This window comes from Myotis myotis, unplaced genomic scaffold (assembly GCF_014108235.1).
Source record: "Myotis myotis isolate mMyoMyo1 unplaced genomic scaffold, mMyoMyo1.p scaffold_m19_p_17, whole genome shotgun sequence".
NCBI classification, from domain to species: Eukaryota; Metazoa; Chordata; class Mammalia; order Chiroptera; family Vespertilionidae; genus Myotis; species Myotis myotis.
The window spans coordinates 17973136-17992864 of record NW_023416321.1 but is presented as its reverse complement, the minus strand read 5'-3'; the positions used below and the strand labels follow the sequence as shown (position 1 = coordinate 17992864).

Sequence of the window (19729 nt, the reverse complement as noted above, 5' to 3'; positions counted from 1 at the left end):
TTTTCCTACACTGAGATTACAAAAAATGACAATCATGTTTTATTCAGTTACTTTTGTGATTTCCATTTTTACACTAAAAATTAGATCTATAAAATAGATCTTAAAGTGGGAGGTAGTATATTGTATATTCTGTTGCTTCTGTGAGTTGGCTCTTTTGCTTATTACATCTCAACAATGGTTGTAATCATGATATTTGTTGAGTACCTTACTGAATTCTCTCATAAATTTTAATTCTTTTTCTTTTTGGGGGTTTCGAGATAATAATACAAAATAACTTTATCTTTTTTTCTTTTCTTGGTTTAACATTTTAACTAGAATTTCCAGAAATGCTAAAATAATAATGTTGATTTTTGGCACTGTCATCTGGTTTCTGACATTAGTGGGAAGAGCTCTAATGTCTCAGAGTTATGTTGATTTTTTGGCTGATCAATATTTTAATATTTCTCACCTTAAAATATAAAGGCACTTTTGATGCTTTATATAGCCTACTTTTCTTTTAAAAAGCTGCTTAGATATATATGAGTAGATGTTTTCTTTCATTTTTCAATAAATTCCCCAAGTAAGCAGAGAATCTGCAATGCCTGCTGGATCGGTTTACAAATCAAGGAAGAAATATGGTCTTATTTAATGGGCACACTTTATTTTTCATTCTTTCAACATTATTTCACAGTTTTTCTGTTTACCTCTCTCATGAAACTTGGCTCCTGATAACTTCTGGCAAGACAATGTCATAGAGAATAAAAACTACTCCCAAGAGACTTCTCAAATGTTTTAGTCAACAGACTAACCTCTTAGAGTGCCTAGTTTAGAGATTACAATATACATGTAGATATAAAAAACTCTAAGACATGCCTCACAGCTTTTTATTAAATATACAAAACTGTAAATTCTAGAAAACAAGGTAAAATTTTAAGCTTAACCAAAATTTGAAGAAAGAATAAAAGTAGATGCTAAAAACTGGACAGAGGAGGAAAGGAAATACCTTCTTACCTGCACTTCAATTTGTAGGTCTTTGTCCAAGAGAGCTCTCTTTTTCAGTATTTCTGCTTTGAGCTGCTCTTTGTGTTTGAAGAGCAGTGCAGAGAGCTTGGTAGCATTCTGCTTGCTACGTTTCTGTTCCACACTCTCTTCACGCTTCCGTTTTTTCGCTGCTTGTTTTTCTTCTTTATCTATCTTATCCAAAATATACTTCATCACCTGGTTACAGACAATCATTCTAGAGAGAAATACACAACCTATGTAATGCTGGGCATTTTATTCTGAAAGGCTTAAGACAAGATTTTTGATGTCTCTACAGGTGATACACAAACTGAGTAAATGGAAAGCTCCAAAGAGTGATTCAAACTAGCACTGAGAACCTATTAGTGCCAGGGCTTCTTTTTCAATATTTCAGTAAACTTCAGTCAAGATTAAAAACTATAAACTCAGCCCTAGCCATTTTGGCTCAGTGGATAGAGCATCGGCCTGAGGATTAAAGGGTTGTCGGTTCAATTCCAGTCAAAGGCACGTGCCTTGGTTGCAGCCTTGATCCCCAGCCCTGGTGGGGGCGAGCGCGGGAGGCAACCAATCGATGTGTCTCTCTCATATTGATGCTTCTTCCTCTCTGTCTCTGCCCCTCCCTTCCACTCTCTCTAAAATATTTTCAGGTGAGGATTAACAAAAACACATACAAAACAAACAAACAAAAAAACTGTGAATTCAGAACCTGTGTGTCCAGATACAAAAGGGAAGAGACTGACATACAATAAGACCCTGTTACCATCTCTCCCTACCTTTGATTCTCCTCTCTTTCAGCTGGAGTCATGGTCTTTTTCTGTTTTAAATGTTCTATTACAGCATTATGCTTCATCACCACCTTCAGAACAGAAAAAAAAATCCAAAAGTGCATGTTTTATAATGACTACAAGTTGGTTCATAAATAGTAGAAATCTGAGCGCAACTATGTGTTTCCCAAAGAAACTAAGAACTTTCTATCATAATACTACAAATAAAATCAGAGCTATATGGTCTGGATGCTTACCACGTACCAGGCCCTGTGCTAAGGTAAGCACTTGACATTGCCTCATTTATTCCCCATAACATGGAAAGGTAGGAATAATTTTACAAAGAGATCCTGAGACAAAATAAGGAATATGGCTGTAATTCTAGCCCAGCAATCATTTTCCAAAGGCCATGTTTTCAACATTATGCTCTTTCCAGGCATTAATTGTAAAGAATCCTCCCACCCCCATCCCACAGATGGGCTAAAGAGATTAAGGTAAAGGCAGATATTGTGATACATAATTCTCAATTTATAAACTATACAGTACTAAGAGCTGGGTGATAATGCATTTAAACATATTACATATGATGTCAATTTTATAATTCTATTACCATAGATCTTTAAAATCTGTTGTTTAGAAAGTGCTTCTCTTTTAATAATATCATATTATAATCATCAAAGTTGCTAAGAGACTAGATATTAATTATTCCAACCACTAAAACAAAGCAATTACGTGACATGATAGAGGTGCTTATGTTACAACAGCAATATTACAATATGTAAATGTTATCAGAACAACAGGTTATACACCTTAAACTTGCACAATGCTATATGTCAAATATATTTCAATGAAAAAATAAAAGTGCTTCTACATACATGACCTCAGTTAACCATTACAATGACCTTGGGTGGCTGGAAAGAGGGAATTTTAGTAAGGATATAGCTCAGAGGAGATAAGTGAGTTTCAGGGGCTGTGAATGGGAGACCCAGGAACAGAATGCAAGTCTCATGACATGGAAACACTTGAAATCCACACTAGTACCAGGCAGCGCATGCTGTAGATGTAAAGAAACATTTTCCAGTAATGCTACAAGATGTTACAATGTGATTTCATTTTAAGTAGAATAATTCTTACTCATCTAAGTTGCTTTAGTTCACTAAGATGCTACTGCATAATGCCACTTTATATGTAAGCTATGGAATAATAGTAGTTAAAATTTACAAAGGTGTGGCTAGAAATGCAAATGAGTGAAATCGGTCTATAATTTGCTTGGTCTACATGAACATGCAAACTAAGGGATGACAACTGTAAACAACTTCAAACAATTGCTATGATGCCTAAAGTGGCTTTAAAATTTCAGTCACATCTTCCAGTTCTGTATTAATGATACTTCAACTCCTAACTCCATTCTTCCCATCTTAGTTCTCCCAAAATGCTGGTCGTTTTTCTAATAAGCACTGACTACTGCCAACAAAGAAGTTCCAAACCATAGTAGTAATTCAAGATTTTGGTCACACCAGTATTGCTTCTAAATTGAAACAGTCAATTTGTCTCATTTAGGAAACCTAACACAACCAAACACTAAGTCTAATGCACAGCACAATAATTCAAACTACTGAACATGCTGCTTTTACTTAATAACTTTACCTGTTTCTGAATGATTTCACTTTGATTAGATGCTTGGAGGGTGTGTTCCCGCTTAATCTCTATCTGTTGCTGTTTCTTCTTTTGCTGCTGATCCCTGAGTTGCTGAACCCTTTGCAACTGCTCTTGCACACTGGCTGCCTGCACTGTAACCACATTCTGAATCTGGTGAGTCTGCACAGGGCTGCTTTGCTGAATTTGAATAGGTAACTGGAGTTTGATTTGCTGGGGCACAACACCTTGCTGAGCCTGTATCTGAGCCACAACCTGCGACTGGATCTGAGAAAGAACCTGGACTTGTTGTTGCAGCTGAGGCACAGCAATGACTTGGGGCTGTGGCTGCTGTATTTGTAGCTGAGGACAGGATGGGGATGAAACAGTAACTTGACTTAACGTTTGTCCCGATGAAAGAGTTTGAGGTGAAGACTGTACCTGGGGTTGTGATTGTGGCTGGCCCTGGGAAGGTATCTGAAGAGATGTATGTGGCTGAATTGGAATCGGTTGTGAAGTTGTAGTCTGAACCTGGGATTGCTGTCCAGGAGACACCTGGGATGGAGTTGATGGACGTATTCGAGTCTGTGGTGGACTTTGGACGCGAGCAGGCGGCTGTCCTTGGACAATACTTTGAGGCTGACACTGTACTGCAACTTGGGGTTTGGATGACTGAGCTTGGGTGGGTTGTGCTTCCAAAGGGACATGGGATGCAACAGTTGTTTGGGTCTGAACTTCAGGCTGAGTCTGAACTTCAGGCTGAGCTGGGGACTGGGGCTGAGTTTGGGGCTGAGGCTGAGCTGAAGGCTGAGCAGTCTGTGGCTGGGACTCTGGAGGACTCACACTTGATGACTGAGCTGGTGGCAGGGATTTGGCTTGTTGCACCTGTGTTGAGGGTGACAACTTACTCTGTCTTTGTTCACCTGTACCTGTGAATAAGAAAGACCAAATAATTATATTACTCTAGAACAGTGGTCGCCAACCTTTCAGACCTCGCAGACCACCAGCTGGCGACAGCTGCTCTAGAATATAAGAGCAAGGTAAAGAAGAATTTGAAGGATTTTCTAAAGGTGAGAATTCTGAATTTCAGTATAGAAGAACAATGCCTTAGAAAGGCTCATTGAGACACACTTGGGTTAGAGCTCTTTTAAATTGGGGAGCATGGGCCCTATCTGATGGCCACCCTCTGCACATTTTGCTGACTCCCCACGAAGCTCACTTCCAAAGTGAGGTGCAGTCTTTGGAAACCAGCCAGGTCTTTTGGCCCAGGCGAATGCTAACCCTCATTTTCCTCCTAAGCGTGGTGGCAGTTAATGACGGCTACTTGCAGAAGACAAAGGGGCTTTGGACCTGCAGCTCTCACTTGTAGGTTATGAGCTGGATATATCCACCTGCTCTGAGATTAACTCCATTATTAATCAGTGCCCATAAGGATTGGAAAGGAATGTGGGCATAGTTAACATGCTATCCAGACCCTCACCTCCCTTTCTATATATTTTGAGGGGTGAAGGTGACAGGAGTCTGTAATAAGAGATCTTGTTGAGATCTTGTGAGGCTGACCAGTCAACTGTTACGCTACTGGCTTGTGTTTTATTCTCCCAAAGATAAGCGCTGGTCTCTTGCCCCCTTTGTTAGCCCAGCAACTTGTGGTAATAACACACAGTACGTCTGATAACCCCCAAGTTCTACCTGCTGCTGTGGTGGAAACAGTGGTGGTGGTGGTGGTGCTGGCTGCTGTGGCTGTTGTTGCCAATGGGGTAAAGAGGAACCGCTGAACAGTACCATTTGGCATTGCAGCTTGCATCAGCTGCTGTCCTGGACCTGGAAGTATAGTCACCCCTTGAGGTATCAACTGCAACTGCCCAGTAGTTTGACCTTGTCCTTGAATTACTACTGTCAAACCTTGATTGCCACCCTATGGAAAAAACACACAATATGTAAATAGTATTTAAAGCATCAATCTGTAAGTTTTCCTTTTTAATGTTAAAAAGATACTATCCTATAATGAAAATATGTCTTTGAATGTCTACTGAATGGCAGCAGAAGGAATTCAGATAAGCTAAAATAAAAATATTTATTTAAAAAGACAGATGCTGCCTGGACAGAGTGGCTCACTTGGTTAAGTAGTTCCTGTGCGAAGAAAGGTTGCCGATTCAATTCCCAGTCAGGCAACATGCCTGGGTTGTGGTTTGATCCCTGGTTGGGGCACATACAGAAGCCAACCAATCGCTATTTCTCTCATGTTAATGCTTCTCTCTCTCTCTCTCTCTCTCTCTCTCCCTCTCTCCCTCTCTCCCTCTCTCCCTCTCTCTCTCTCCCTCCCTCCCAGCAGACCAATCAGACAAAAACACTGATGCTGTTTATTGGAAAAACCATGAATTAACAATCTGAGTTTCAAATGGATAGCCAGAAGATTCTGGTCAAGGGCACGCATCTCAGTTGAAGGCTCGATCCCAAACCCCAGTCAGGGCGCGTGCCAGAGGCAACCAATCAATGTGTCTCTCTCACATCGATGTTTCTCACTCTCCTTCTCTCTCTCTCCCTCCTTCCTCCCTCCTACTCTCTTTAAAAATCAATGGAAAAAATATCCTTGGGTGAGGATTAACCACAACAAAAATGGCAAGCTACTATTTCTTAAAATAAGTACATTTTTTAGTTACTGAAAGTACATTCTTTTAAACTTACAGGGATAAATATGATCATCTCTAAAGTTAAAATGAAGTCGCGTTACTTACGTGGCCCTGTGTTAACTGAGTGAGCTGAGCCATGGTAAGCTTCACCTGTCCTTGTTGAGGGCGAGGGGATGGTGAGGTTGAAGACTGCAGATTTGTATTGGATGTTCCTGAAGTTAACCCTTTCTGCCCAGGTGTTGAGGAAACTGCATTAGGGGCAGAGATTGCAGTGGAAACAGGCTGCCCTCTGATGATCTGAGTCACCACTTGTTGAGGGGTACCTAGGCAAATAGCAAAACATCACGAATACTTATATGTCCTTACCAGCACTTTTAATTGAAATAGTTCAACACTTCAGATGAATGTATTCTTTTCAGTTTCCAAAAAAGACTTATGGGATGCTGACAGCTCAAGCATGCATTCAGATATATACCCAAGTCCAAAGGATACAACTTGTCAGTGACCATGTTTTCAGTCACATCACTGACAACCATTCTTCAGTTTCTGCTATCTATAGTGAAAAAAACAATGAATATTCTTCCTGCATATCCAAAGCCAAAATGATAATAGGGAGGACAAAGAAAAATACATAAGATATGCCATTTATAAGACTGTCTTTCCTTAGGAATATAACATTAAAAATAATTGAATATAAAAATAATTCATATGAATTTTAAACAAAAACATACAGAATCTAGAACATTATGGGTCAATTATTAATAAGCTTTTCTTATAGCTATGTGCCAGGTAAGAAAAGCAGGAGGGGAAGGATCACTATATCCTTACTAACCCATACCTTGTTTTTTTAAAAAATATATTTTATTGATTTTTTTTTATTTTTTATTTTTTTATTTTATTGATTTTTTACAGAGATGAAGGGAGAAGGATAGAGAGTTAGAAACAACGATGAGAGAGAGAAACATCGATCAGCTGCCTCCTGCACACTCTGGGTATGTGCCTGCAACCAAGGTACATGCCGTTGGCCGGAATTGAACCTGGGACCCTTCAGTCTGCAGGCTGACGCTCTATCCACTGAGCCAAACCGGTCAGGGCCCATACCTTGTTTTATTGGGCTTCGCTTTAATGCACTTTACAGATGCTACCTTTTTTTAAAAAAGCAAACAGAAGGCAAGACCCTCCACCAGCAAAAAGATTACAACGTGCTTTATTGCAATATTTGTTTTATTGTGATGTCCTGGTACCAAACCCATAGTATCTCTGAGGTATGTAGTCAGACAAAGTACTCAGAAAATGCTACCATAGTTATTGTTCAGTAAAAAAATCTAAGCATGAATAAAGTTTAATTGGAATGGCTCTTCCAATCTTCTAACAACGTCCATTTCTTATTTAACTTGCTAAAACTGGAAGAAAAGGCAGGTGGGATTTTTCGACACAGTGGAATAGTTGCTAAAAGTAATTATTTGGGAGCTAATTTTACATTTAGTGAATAATATCACGTTTTTGAAGTTTTATATTCACTTCCTTTCTTCCTTCTGTGAATGCATTATTTCTGTGTATTTTTCTTTTAAAGGCTGGTGTTCAATATAATGTATAAAATTGGACGTATTTTGACATTTAGAATACATACACACACTTAAAATAAATCCATGGTGAAATTCTTGCTTATCAATTTTAATGTGCTTCTAATTATTGCCTTAGAATATACTCCCCCCCCCCCCCAAAAAATTACTAGGTTCATAATAAGGACATAGTAGTAAATTAAATTTTAGAAAGGTTATATCAATCATACTCTCACCACAACTGAGTGCCCATTTTATTGAACAATGAAACTCCAGGATACCTGTATATAATTCTCTTTTAACTTTAAGTCTTGTTTTAATAATATTTGCATTTTCTGCTTTCTAATTATATTAGTACTTTTATTTTACTTCCTCCATCCTGTTTTCATTTAAGATTTGTTTTAAATATTTTTCTAAGATTTAAGAATATGGGTTTTTTTTGTCTGTTTTGTTCACCAATATAATTCAATTACCTAGAGCAGTGGTTGGCAAACAGCAGCTTGAGAGCCACATGCGGCTCTTTGGCCCCTTGAAGTGTGGCTCTTCCACAAAATACCACGCTCGGGCGTGCACGTCCAGTGTGATTGAAACTTCGTGGCCCAGGCGCAGAAGTCAGTTTTCGGACTGGGCGAGTCTATTTTGAAGTGTGGATGGGAGAGTTGGAAGGGGTCGACCTCAGCAAACATACTTCAATCAGATTGAGGACGTTTTTAGCAAAGGCCAGCTTAAGAGTACCCTAATTAAGTTAATAACAATGTACCTACCTATATAGTTTAAGTTTAAAAAATTTTGCTCTCAAAAGAAATTTCAATCATTGTGCTGTTGATATTTGGCTCTGTTGACTAATGAGTTTGCCGACCACTGGGCTAGGGCATTAGCTGTTTTCTTGATTTTATCTCCATCTTTTGACATACAGACAGTGTTTTCTGTGCTCATTCTCTGCTCCAATATTTTAATGTATATAAGATGTCCCCCAAAATGTATACACACACTTTGAGTAATTATAAAGGCAGTGTTTATTAAAATACATTTCATTTTCAAAATTGAGTTAGCAATTGCTAAAGTGTGTATACATTTTTTGGGATACCCTATATATTCTATTTATTAGAAATTTAAAAATATTTTTAATAAGCATATTTGGGTCTATTTTGCAATGCCAAAAATGAAATAGTATCTATAAATGCATACTATGATATATTAGAAATTTAGTATGCTTTGAAGTCTTAATTCAAATTTGTATTTTCTAGTATAAAGAGTACCAAATACAGATTATTACAGATTTAATGGACTGGTTGTTGAGAAGTAAAATGGTAATACTGCAAGGATGAGTACCTGGCTGTACCACAACAGGTGTTCGAATAATTGTCTTTCCTAGTGTTGACTGTTGGAGTGGTGTTCTAATCACCGTCATACCAGGGCGGATCTGAGGCCCTGTGATTACCTATAAATGACACAAAAGACAATAAGTTAAAATGTCCTTAAAAGACAAAAGCATGATGGACTTAGAACACAGATCTTTAAATACTGTCTATTAATAAACAAATCTATAGAAATGACAGAGGCTCTGGGATACCACATTTTAAATTATACTAAGCATCAGAATAAAGATGGAATTTTGAGGGCAGAAAACTGAATTCAATGAGATCAGATGAAATTCCTTGTCATTAATATCAAGAACAGGCCAACGACTAAAAGGACGGAACAAGAAGACCCAGAGAAGTTCTAATCTATAACCACCATAGTTGCTCACAGAAAAAATTTGCATTCTATTTTCCCTGAGCTCCAATCCCTATCTGTAATCCAGGGAATATAAGAGTAAAATCACAAACCAAATGTTCTTTTATAGTTTTAAAGGAGAGAGCACAGAGCATGTTATTTTCAGTTTTATAGCTAGAATCAGAACATTTTCAAGTCCGCAAAAATTCAAACCTTTTCCATGTTACTAGTGCCAAAGAAATGATGTCTCTAACACGTGTGCGTAACAGCTGATTACAAACTAGTTAGTGTGCTGTAGACTGTATTTTTCATTCTGTTTCCTAGCTGCATAGCAAGTTTCCTTTGGTCTGGCCCATTGCTGACGAATATTTTATATATGGTCTAGGACAGTCGTGGGCAAACTACGGCCAACGGGCCAGATCCGGCCGTTTGAAATGAATAAAACTATTGAAAAAAAAGACCGTACCCTTTTATGTAATGATGTTTACTTTGAATTTATATTAGTTCACACAAACACTCCATCCATGCTTTTGTTCCGGCCCTCCGGTCCAGTTTAAGAACCCATTGTGGCCCTCGAGTCAAAAAGTTTGCCCACCCCTGGTCTAGGATTTCTTTATAAAATCCTAGAAAGCAATTCTTATGATTCATAAACAATTCTAACATACTATTAGGTATATGTTAAATATAAAGCTTGTCATGTATCATTTTTACTTAGAAAGATAACCAATTTTTTTAAAATCAGTATTTTGTCACAGGTTAAATAAAAGATAGAGAAAAATTAGAAGCTGGATTAATTGTGGAAAAGTCCATTCTAAAAACCTGATGTCAGTAATATTTCAAAGCAAGATAGAGAATTCTTACTTGTGAAGTGCTTGTGGTTCCTCCAGAGGCTGTGGTATTGGGCCTAATTGTGACTGTTGCTGTCCTGGGCTGGAATGAAGTAAAGGTTTGCTGACTTGTACCTGTACTTGATGGAATGATACCCAGGACTTTTTGCTGTACTTGAACAACGCCTTAAAAAAAGATAAAGTAATTAAAAAGTGCCCCTTTAACAAAAAGCATCAGCTATTGCTCAGTTTCTGGGGAGAAACTATGTGTGGTAGGATTTTACAGTGGGCTACACAGAATGTGAGATCCGAGGACTGAAATCAGTGAAAAGGAAATGAAAAATGATGGCAACGGTATGATCTGGCAAATGTGAATTAAAACTCTTCACATTTCCCTTACCTCCTTGTGTTGCTGGCACATTTACAGCGACAATCTTGCTGTTTGCAGGAAGTGGCAGTTTGGTAATTACTTTTCCTGCCATAGTGACTGGATTGCCTGTAATTTGGAACGTCTGACCTGTGCTGGCAATGGTTGTAGCAGATGTGGCAGCTGTACTGGTGGCTAATAGGGTATAAGACATTTAATAAGCTTTACATTTAAAATAACCAGCAACGTAGTGACTTCTAGGAAGGGCACCAATGCATGAACTGTGGTTCATTTTGTATTAAAAAAAAAAAATATATTCCTCTCCACTCAGAGTGAACTATGTAAATGTTGAAAGTGAAATAATGTAAGAGAGGAGTTTTGCTAATGTAATATTATGGATATTATCTGTATCAAACTAACGGCTACAGCTTGTTTGCTCAATCTGCTGCAGAAGAAAAATAATTTCTAAAGAAATGTTTTATTTCAGTAGGTAATTGATTGCAATTCTTTTTCTTGAATGAAAGCAATCTTTTATTTAATCGCAGTTGTGTACCTGAATTTGACTGGCCTTGCTTAACCCATGTAGCAAAGGTCTGATGGAAGTTCTTGTTCTGCTGGAATGTTACTGTAGCTGGAGATCCAACTTTAGTGGTTAGGACCATTTTAGTTCCAGATGTAACTGAACCACTTAAGGGGGCCACCATAACTTTCTGTGCTGGAGAGATGGTACTAGTCGTATTGTTTGTTGGGGAAGTTGTGGAAGCTGAAATTACTGTAGGCTTCTGCTGTTCCAACCGTTTCTAGAAAAGTCAGGGAGAGAAAACATGAACCAAAATAGTTCTAAGTAAAAACAATACTATTCTGCAAGAAGTCCACCTATAATTTCTCCCAATCTAAGAAACTGTACCATATTTCAAAAATATTTTAGTTTTGAAAATATGACCATATAAATTTACCTGGAATTTAATTCCTTGATGAAAATATTTTTATGACTCTAAGTCACAAATATTTTATTAAAAGTAGTTTTTCATAACAAAAAATTAAACACTATCAAGTTTTTTCAGCTTATACAAATATCCAAGCTTTCAGAGTGAAGATAATAGAGACATGAGTAATTTTACCAGACATAGAAATGCTGCTCAGCAGTGCTTATTTAGAGAGGATAACAAATAACACTAAGTGTAAAAGGTTTCTGGTTTACCATAATGTTAATTTATCCAATCATAAAAAAACATGTCAATGTTCAAACATCACTATTCACAAGGACAAACCTGCAATTAAGCAAGCTAAAAATTATAAAACAATTTGTCTAGATTATGTTTTTTTTTTTTTTTTTTTTACATAAGCCCTTTTTAATGGTATATTTGGGTTTTTTTTTGTTGTTGTTGTTGTTTTTTTTTTTTTTTTTGCTTAAAGTATTACAAAGGGTGTCTAGATTATTTTTGAATTCAAATACTTTTACAGAAAAATACTTTAGACTATTCTATAAAGAGTGGTATAATCTGATCTTTCAGATATTAGTCATTAAAGACAATTTGTGTACATTTTATCACAGATTGATGACATTTCCTGACAGCTTACAAACTTGATGGTGGTAAGCTTACACATATAAAATAACTAGCCCTAATTGGTTTGACTCAGTGGATAGAGCGTTGGCCTGCGGACTGAAAGGTCCCAGGTTCGATTCCAGCTAATGGCATGTACCTTGGTTGCGGGCACATCCCCAGTAGGAGGTGTGCAGGAGGCAGCTGATTGATGTTTCTCTCTCATCAATGTTTCTAACTCTCTATGCCTCTGCCTTCCTCTCTGTGAAAAATCAGTAAAATATATATTAAAAATAAAACAAACAAACAAAAATACTAGTGGCCCGGTGCACGGATTCATGCACTGGTGGGGTCCCTTGGCCTGGCCTACAGGGATCGGGTTGAAACTGGCTCTCCCACATCCCCCAAGGGGTCCCGGATTGCGAGAGTGCGCAGGCCAGGCTGAGGGAACTCACCGATACATGATCGGGGTGGGGAGAGACCACAGGAGGGCTCCAAGGCATGTCCGGCCTATCTCGCCCAGACCTGATCGGCTGGACCCCAGCAGCAAGCTAACCTACTGGTCAGAGCATCTGCCTCCTGATGGTCAGTGTGCATCATAGTGACTGGTCGAATGAACAGCCAGACACTTAGCATATTAGGCTTCTATTATATAGAATAGGTGCATGGATTACAAACCTGGCGGCGGATACTTTACCTTCATTAAATGCTCAGACCAACTCAATAACGTTGCTGCTATTGTGATTTAAAGATGAGGAAACTGAGACTCAGAGAAGTTGTGAAACTGGCTCAAGGCCAGAGCTAGTTAATGGTAGTGCTGAGATCCAATTCTCAACTATCTCCTGCCATTGGAAACCACTCACCAATGACATCACACGCACTCTCCTTAGGACTACATCCTCTATGCCTGAATATAATGTATTTCACATAATTTCATCAGAAGAAAAGGAGTTTTAGTTTTGGATATTTAGACATATCATCTGATTGAATCAATAAAAAAAGGAGGCAAAAAAGACTAAACACATATCTAGAAATTACTTCCTGAGGCTAAATCTTCAAAATTAACTATGTTCACTATCTTTGTAAATAAGGATGTTAAAGAAATTTTAAGAATAAATCATCAAGGTTACATTGTGGAGATGACAAGACATACATAAAATGAAAAAAAAACAACACAAAAAACCCACAAACAAAACAAAACAACCAGCCAATTTTTCTATGAATGAACAGACTCCAAAAGTGCTATTATCTCAAACTTTGATGTAAGTGAAGATAATGACCTACACTAAACTAATATAAAAGATACCTAAGAATTTGAAAAAATGTTTTATAAAATGTGAGAGGGAAAAGGTAGTTTGGAATAAAGAGCTAGTTTATATAAAATATAATTATTTTAAGTTATATGTAACTTAAGTTAATGATATTATAAATAGACATGTATCTATTTCATTTGCATCTTTAAAGCTTATATATTCAAGTTTACTAAAACGTTTTATAGTATCTCCTTAATAGAAAAAAGAGGCAATCATTTTTATTTTGGTCCCTAATATTCAGACAATGGTTTCTTACCATTTCCATAGTTTTATGGTCATCAATTACAACAAACTCAGAATTTTAGTACAATTTGTTTTTCATAGAATAAAGAGATGTTATGGATTGGAATTCTGTTGGAAAAAAATTCCTTTAGAAACTATCCACTAAATTATAAAGATAATAAATAAATTTTTTTTGTTGTTGTTGTTTTTTTTTTTATTGCTTAAAGTATTACAAAGGGTATTTATTACATATGTGTCCGTAAAGATAATAAATAAATTTTATTTCAAACATTGTACTCCAAATATGTATACTTTTTGCAAAACTACTGCTTGATGTAGCCACAGAGCTACTTTAAAGTAATGAAATTAAGATACATTTGAGATACCCTTAAAAAAATAAAGCTATATAAATATACCATTACTGTGCTTTCAGTATGCATGAAATTGGCTAAAAATGTCAATTCATTGCCAGGTGGGACTGGTACCAACTCCCCCACCTGCTGGGCAGCCAATCGCTGCTGTTTGAGGTGAGCCTCCATTTGGGCCTTGAAGTCCTGTGCCTTCTTCTGTTCACTAACCTTAGCTTGTTGCTCAACTGCTTGTGCCTTTTCTTTCTCCACTCTGCAGGAAAAAAGAGAACTTATCAGGAGCTACCTCATTAGGCACCTGGCATCTAATAGTAAGTGAAATCTGGTTGCCTTTTACATCATAAAGAGGTATCAAATTATTTTGATTTAAAAATAACACACTTAAATTAAGATAATTGGAAACTCACAAGTAAATAAAATTAAAACCAGGATCTTAATAAATTATATACTGCTAGTACTTGAAACCAAAGGGTAGAGTAACATCAGGACACATTGAATAAACTATTAAGGGGGTAATTCTTTAATTCTGAAGTGATAAAATCTTCAAATATCTGATACCATATTAGCCATTTCCTTACCTCTCAGCAAACGCCCTGATCTCCCATAATTCCAGCTCTTCCTCTGCTACCCAAGTTTCAATAATAACAGGGCCAGTTTGCTTGGGCGTTTCTGGTCTCTTCGGCCGTAATGCACTTGATCGAAGGCCTTTCCTCTGGGGTGTAGGTGTTTCTTTGGAAAAGAAATCAGAGTATTTTAAGCAATATAGCTCCTAAAATTATAGTACTTCTGGCATCTCCTCTTATACATCATGAAAAGCAGGGATTGGCAAACTTTTTCTTAAAAAGCCAGATGGTAAGTACTATGTGGACCAGATGGTCTCTGCTACAACTTCTTAACTCTGCCTTTGTATCACAAAAGGAGCCAAAGATAATACGTAAGTAAGTAAGTATGGCTGTGTTCCAATCAAACCTTATTAACAACAGCAGGTGGTTAAGGCTCACGGGCTATGGTTTGCTGGCCCCAGATACAAAGGCGTATGAACCTTTCCACAGCTTGTTCCCTCTGCCTGGAACACTATTCTAGGCAGAGGGAACCCACCCCTCCCTGGACCAATGCATATTTATCCTTCAGAACCCAACATGGATACAACTTCCTTCAAGAAGCACAGCTCATTCTTCCCATAGTTGGGCTGGGTGTCCTTACCATGTACAACTCTGGTAATCTGTATTTCCCTATTCAGGCACTGAAAAGGGGGACTTGAGAGTTATCAACATAACAAAGAGATCTGAAAACAATTAAGAATAAGCCAAATATCCTAATAAAATTTTCAAAATAAAAAGTAGGGAGAGATAAGCATTGAACCTTCCCATGTTTAGGAAATAAGAAGCAGTAGAATCAAAGGAAAGCAGCATAAGGAAACCGAAACAGCAGTACGGCCTGGGCTGTACTAAGTGATATAAGCCAAAGAAAAGTGAGTTAAGGAGATTGCATTGGTTTGCATCGAAGGCTGTCGGGTAAAGACTAAAAACTGGTCAGGAATACCTTCTTCTATCTGTGTCTCTGCCTATCATTTGCACTGTCCCAGGACAACATTTTTAATTATACTAATATTTCATATCTACTAGGACAGGGACCCCCTCATCAGTGTTGTTTTCAAAAGGCTCATTTTTTTCAGTCATTTATTCTCTAGGATGAACTTCTGAGTTAATTCAATTAATATTCAAAAATTAAATTTATACATTTGGGGAAAACTAACTTATAAAACAGTATGTTTCTAAGAACAGCATTTTCCTTTTATTAATATTTTAGTAAGTTTTTTCAAATATTTTATGCATATATAAGATAAAATTATTGATTTTTGTCTATATATTTTGAATCTGGACACTTTACTGAGCTCTTTTTAGTGTTCATAGTTTTGGTCCTCAAGTATATTATGACACTAATATAACTTTTCTTTGCTTCCTTGAGAATAGGAACTGGATCTCATTCTTCTATGTATTTACCATCCAGTGCCTATGATGTGGGCTCTCTATAAATGTTCCCTGAGTACTCCTTAGCCTCTCAGATTATTTCTACCCTGAACAAGGAAGTATTTTATAGTATCTTTAATCCTTGAGTCAACAAATCTTCAATGACCACTTACAGGTCAGTTGCTGCAGCAGGTACTGGGACTACCTCAAACCAGGTAGACTTGGTGGTTACCCTCTTGGAGCATGTAATCCGGTGTCAATCACTGTTCCACATTTTAATTATAAGAGGTATTATTATAGCTCTTTGTACTCTTCCTAATCTTGGCACATTACCTATGGGCATCAACATGTGCCTAGTGGAATTTTACTGTGTTTACTACTTAAATACAATTTTTAAAATTTAATAGTTTGTAATAAAAAATAGTATCTTTCAAAAGTTGAATAAAGAGTTAAAGAAACAATTATAATGATACTTCAATTCATAAAAAATGTGGCTAACAGGTCAATAATGAAAGAACAGAATTATTTCTATTCCTTACCTTTTGGTGCTTCCGGAACTCCGATGGGACAAATTATTTTCCTGATACAGTATTCAGACCGAATGCCATAAGGACCAACATCTCGTCTCTTAATTATTTCTGTTGTTGTGATTTCAGTTTCGGATGTTTCTACGGTGATTTAATTCACAAGTATTAATAAGCAACTAAAATATTCAGGTACAGCATCTGCTACTTTAAAAGAAACACACGAAACAAACTTTTGGAAGCATTTTATTAACAATCAAAAGAAATATTTGAAAATTTCTAAACTGAGCAAAATGCTGTTTGGGGCAGCTTAGTTCCTGGTGGCCAAACTCATCCAAAATAATAATAACACTAGGAGAGAAGCAGCAAGCATAGAGTTTGAGCTGTCCCAGTTTAAATGATTTCTACTCTGTAACAGCAATTTTTAATTTTTTTTATCTCATGGTACATAAACTTGTTACTAAAATTCTGCAGCACACCAAAAAAATATATTATGTTTTTTTTTTTTTTACCAATCTAACAACAACAAACATAGGTATAATTTGATTCATTCACACTGATGGCTTTTGCTATGTTTTCTGTTCATTGTTTAATTTGACAATCTAAGGGAAAGGAGTCAGTCCCCCTGACTACATAGTCAGGTATTGCATGTTTTAAAAATTCCTGTGTGCCCTGGCCGGTTTGGCTTGGTGGATAGAGCATCAGCCTTCGGACTGAGGGGTCCCAGGTTCGATTCCGGTCAAGGGCATGTACCTTGGTTGCGGGCACATCCCCAGCAGGGGGTGTGCTGGAGGCAGCTGATCGATGTTTCTCTCTCATCGATGTTTCTAACTCTCTGTCTCTCTCCCTTCCTCTCTGTAAAAAATCAATAAAATATATTAAAAAAAAAAAATTACTGTGGCTCACCAGTATGCCTCAGCACACTGGCTGAAAACCACTGGCTTATAATAATAAATCTCTTTTAAAAATTCAGACTGGTTCATATATAAGTGGCTCACCTTATAATTTGAAACCTCCTTCCCTGCCCCCAGGATTTTCTAGCATGTGCTGACAAACTTTAGCAAAGCTATATTTTTAAAACATAAGCATAAGCATTGTATTTTAATAAGTATCAGATATACTTAAAATTAAGCAAACTGTCAAGTGATTTTCTCTTTAAGCTTAATCTAGAAAATCAAAAAACCTTACCTGTGCGTGTGGTCCCTCCTCCTGGAGGAGCCTTGGCTGCCATGTCATCCCATCTCAGACTTGCCCACAGTAAGCGTAACATGAGGCTCACTCCAGCTAAGGACTTTACAGTCTGGAGTCTATACCTGAAAGAAAAACCCAAGAAGTACCATATATATGTTCACACACACACTCTCTATTAAACTGAAGGACTATTTCTTGTTCTCATTCAATATTTATAATATGGCTTTTTAAGCACTTTGGCCATTATATATCCCTTAATAAGAAATGTTTTTGTTCCTAGGTATAACATGCATCTAACGACTTAAAAAGGGTCGGCAGTCACTTCAAATGACATAAATCTGTGCAACAAGCATGCTTCACTGTATGATAGATACAGCAACAATTTATGAAGATCTTATCAATTTAGCCTAATCTCAAAATAAGTTTTAGAAAATTATGAAGGAGAGCAAATATAGAGAATTAAATTTTGAACTCACAAAATTTTCCAAATAAGACAGAAAATTTTGTGTTCAAGTGGTGGCTCTGCAAAACATGAACTCCTGGATGATGAATACTGCTACCACTAATAACACTTTAACATTAGTATAGTTTGGAATCTTAATATAATGAAGAATAAAAAAGGACAATATTGTATTAGTTACTAATCAGGAGATAATTTGTTGTTTTTTTCCTTAAAAAACAAAAACAAAAAACCACACATTTCAAAACAAATTTACAATTGTAATGAATATCATATTTTAAAATGGAATTAACCATAAAACATTTTAAAGCAGGCCTAGGCTGTCAATTCTCTATTAGTAATCTTTGAGTAATTAAATACTTTGTTGACATTTCTACACACTAAATGAATACACTGGTTGATTGCAGTGTAGAGAAAACTTACACAATTTAAATAATTTCCTCCTCTTACAGAGGTAGACAGTAAATCTTAGACAGTTCGGAAGGCAATGCTTTCTATTCTTAATGTTAAATTGGAAAAGTGAACGATGTGAGAAAGGGAAAGCTCGAGCCAAAAAGTTGCTACAACTTAATTTCCTATCTCCAACTGTGACACCATTATCTTATTCGTTGTGTTATCACCCTGTGAATCCTCTGACCTGCACAAAAGAATTCTTTAATTAGTGAGCAAATGTTAACTAGCGCAGAGATATCCTAGGAGGGAGGAAGTGTGTGTCACTTTTAGAACACATCCTATAGGAACTCTGGACTCACTATTTGAAAAGAGAAGTGTTTTCTCATGCTCTTTCTCCTGCCTCTAATCCAGTAGTTCTCAACCTTCTGGCCCTTTAAATACAGTTCCTCATGTTGTGACCCAACCATAAAATTATTTTCGTTGCTACTGTTATGAGCCGTAATGTAAATATCTGATATGCAGGATGGTCTTAGGCAACCCCTGTGAAAGGGTCGTTCGACCTCCAAAGCGGTCGCAACCCACAGGTTAAGAACTGCTGCTCTAATCACTCTCTACAAACAACTTTAAAGCATCTCTATTTTACAATGGAAATGACATCAGGTGGGGAAAATATCTCATGCATTATCAGCCTGTTCATTCATTTATTCATTCAAAAAAATAAATCTGAGTGCCTTCTATGTGTAAGTGAAAGGAGCTGGGGACACATTAATGAATTATAATCTGTTGATGTGTCCCTAGGAGCTGTAACAAAGGAAAGCACAGGTGGTGGTGGGGGTGGGGGGAGCATCCGATTTGGCTCAGGGTTGTGGATCTGAGCTTTGTTTGTGACTCTGAAATGAAAAGGATATGGCAGGCAAGGGGCACACATATGCATGGGGGGAAATGTAAAAAAGTACACACTTCTTCCCCAAAACCATATCTGGTGTGCTATGGCTGGCAGGAAGAGGTGCAGATGTGCATCACGAGATGACGCCAGCATGAGAGAGAAAGGCAGAACCAGAATGTGCTGCACCAAGTGGAAGGATTAAGGCAGAGACTCAAAGGCAATCTATATTAAGGCCTCTGAAATTTATCCAGTATTGGGTGGGTTGCAAAGGAAAGTACTTCTCATAGATGAGATGGACAGGGGACAAATACTTTCTCCTCTCAGCCCTGCAGCAGTTAACCAGTCCCCTATATATGTT

General features: G+C 37.2%; 1 protein-coding gene across 18 annotated transcripts in view; it reads right to left on the bottom strand.

The window, feature by feature from the left end:
• Positions 1 to 19729, bottom strand: part of BPTF (bromodomain PHD finger transcription factor) — a 113505-nt gene that overhangs the window by 24906 nt on the left and 68870 nt on the right. For 9 of the 18 annotated variants that reach the window (XM_036339907.1, XM_036339910.1, XM_036339912.1 and 6 more), the window contains 13 exons: positions 17630 to 17754; positions 16457 to 16585; positions 14526 to 14676; positions 14077 to 14200; positions 11054 to 11300; positions 10534 to 10695; positions 10168 to 10319; positions 8923 to 9031; positions 6134 to 6351; positions 5088 to 5313; positions 3411 to 4327; positions 1773 to 1855; positions 991 to 1216 (listed from right to left, as the gene is read on the bottom strand). In XM_036339907.1, coding sequence (XP_036195800.1) covers positions 991 to 1216; positions 1773 to 1855; positions 3411 to 4327; positions 5088 to 5313; positions 6134 to 6351; positions 8923 to 9031; positions 10168 to 10319; positions 10534 to 10695; positions 11054 to 11300; positions 14077 to 14200; positions 14526 to 14676; positions 16457 to 16585; positions 17630 to 17754 — 2869 coding nt within the window. Of the gene's footprint in view, positions 1 to 990; positions 1217 to 1772; positions 1856 to 2117; positions 2818 to 3410; positions 4328 to 5087; positions 5314 to 6133; positions 6352 to 8922; positions 9032 to 10167; positions 10320 to 10533; positions 10696 to 11053; positions 11301 to 14076; positions 14201 to 14525; positions 14677 to 16456; positions 16586 to 17629; positions 17755 to 19729 lie in introns of those variants that run through there. The other 9 variants (XM_036339917.1, XM_036339919.1, XM_036339918.1 and 6 more) reach the window with 8 other exon arrangements.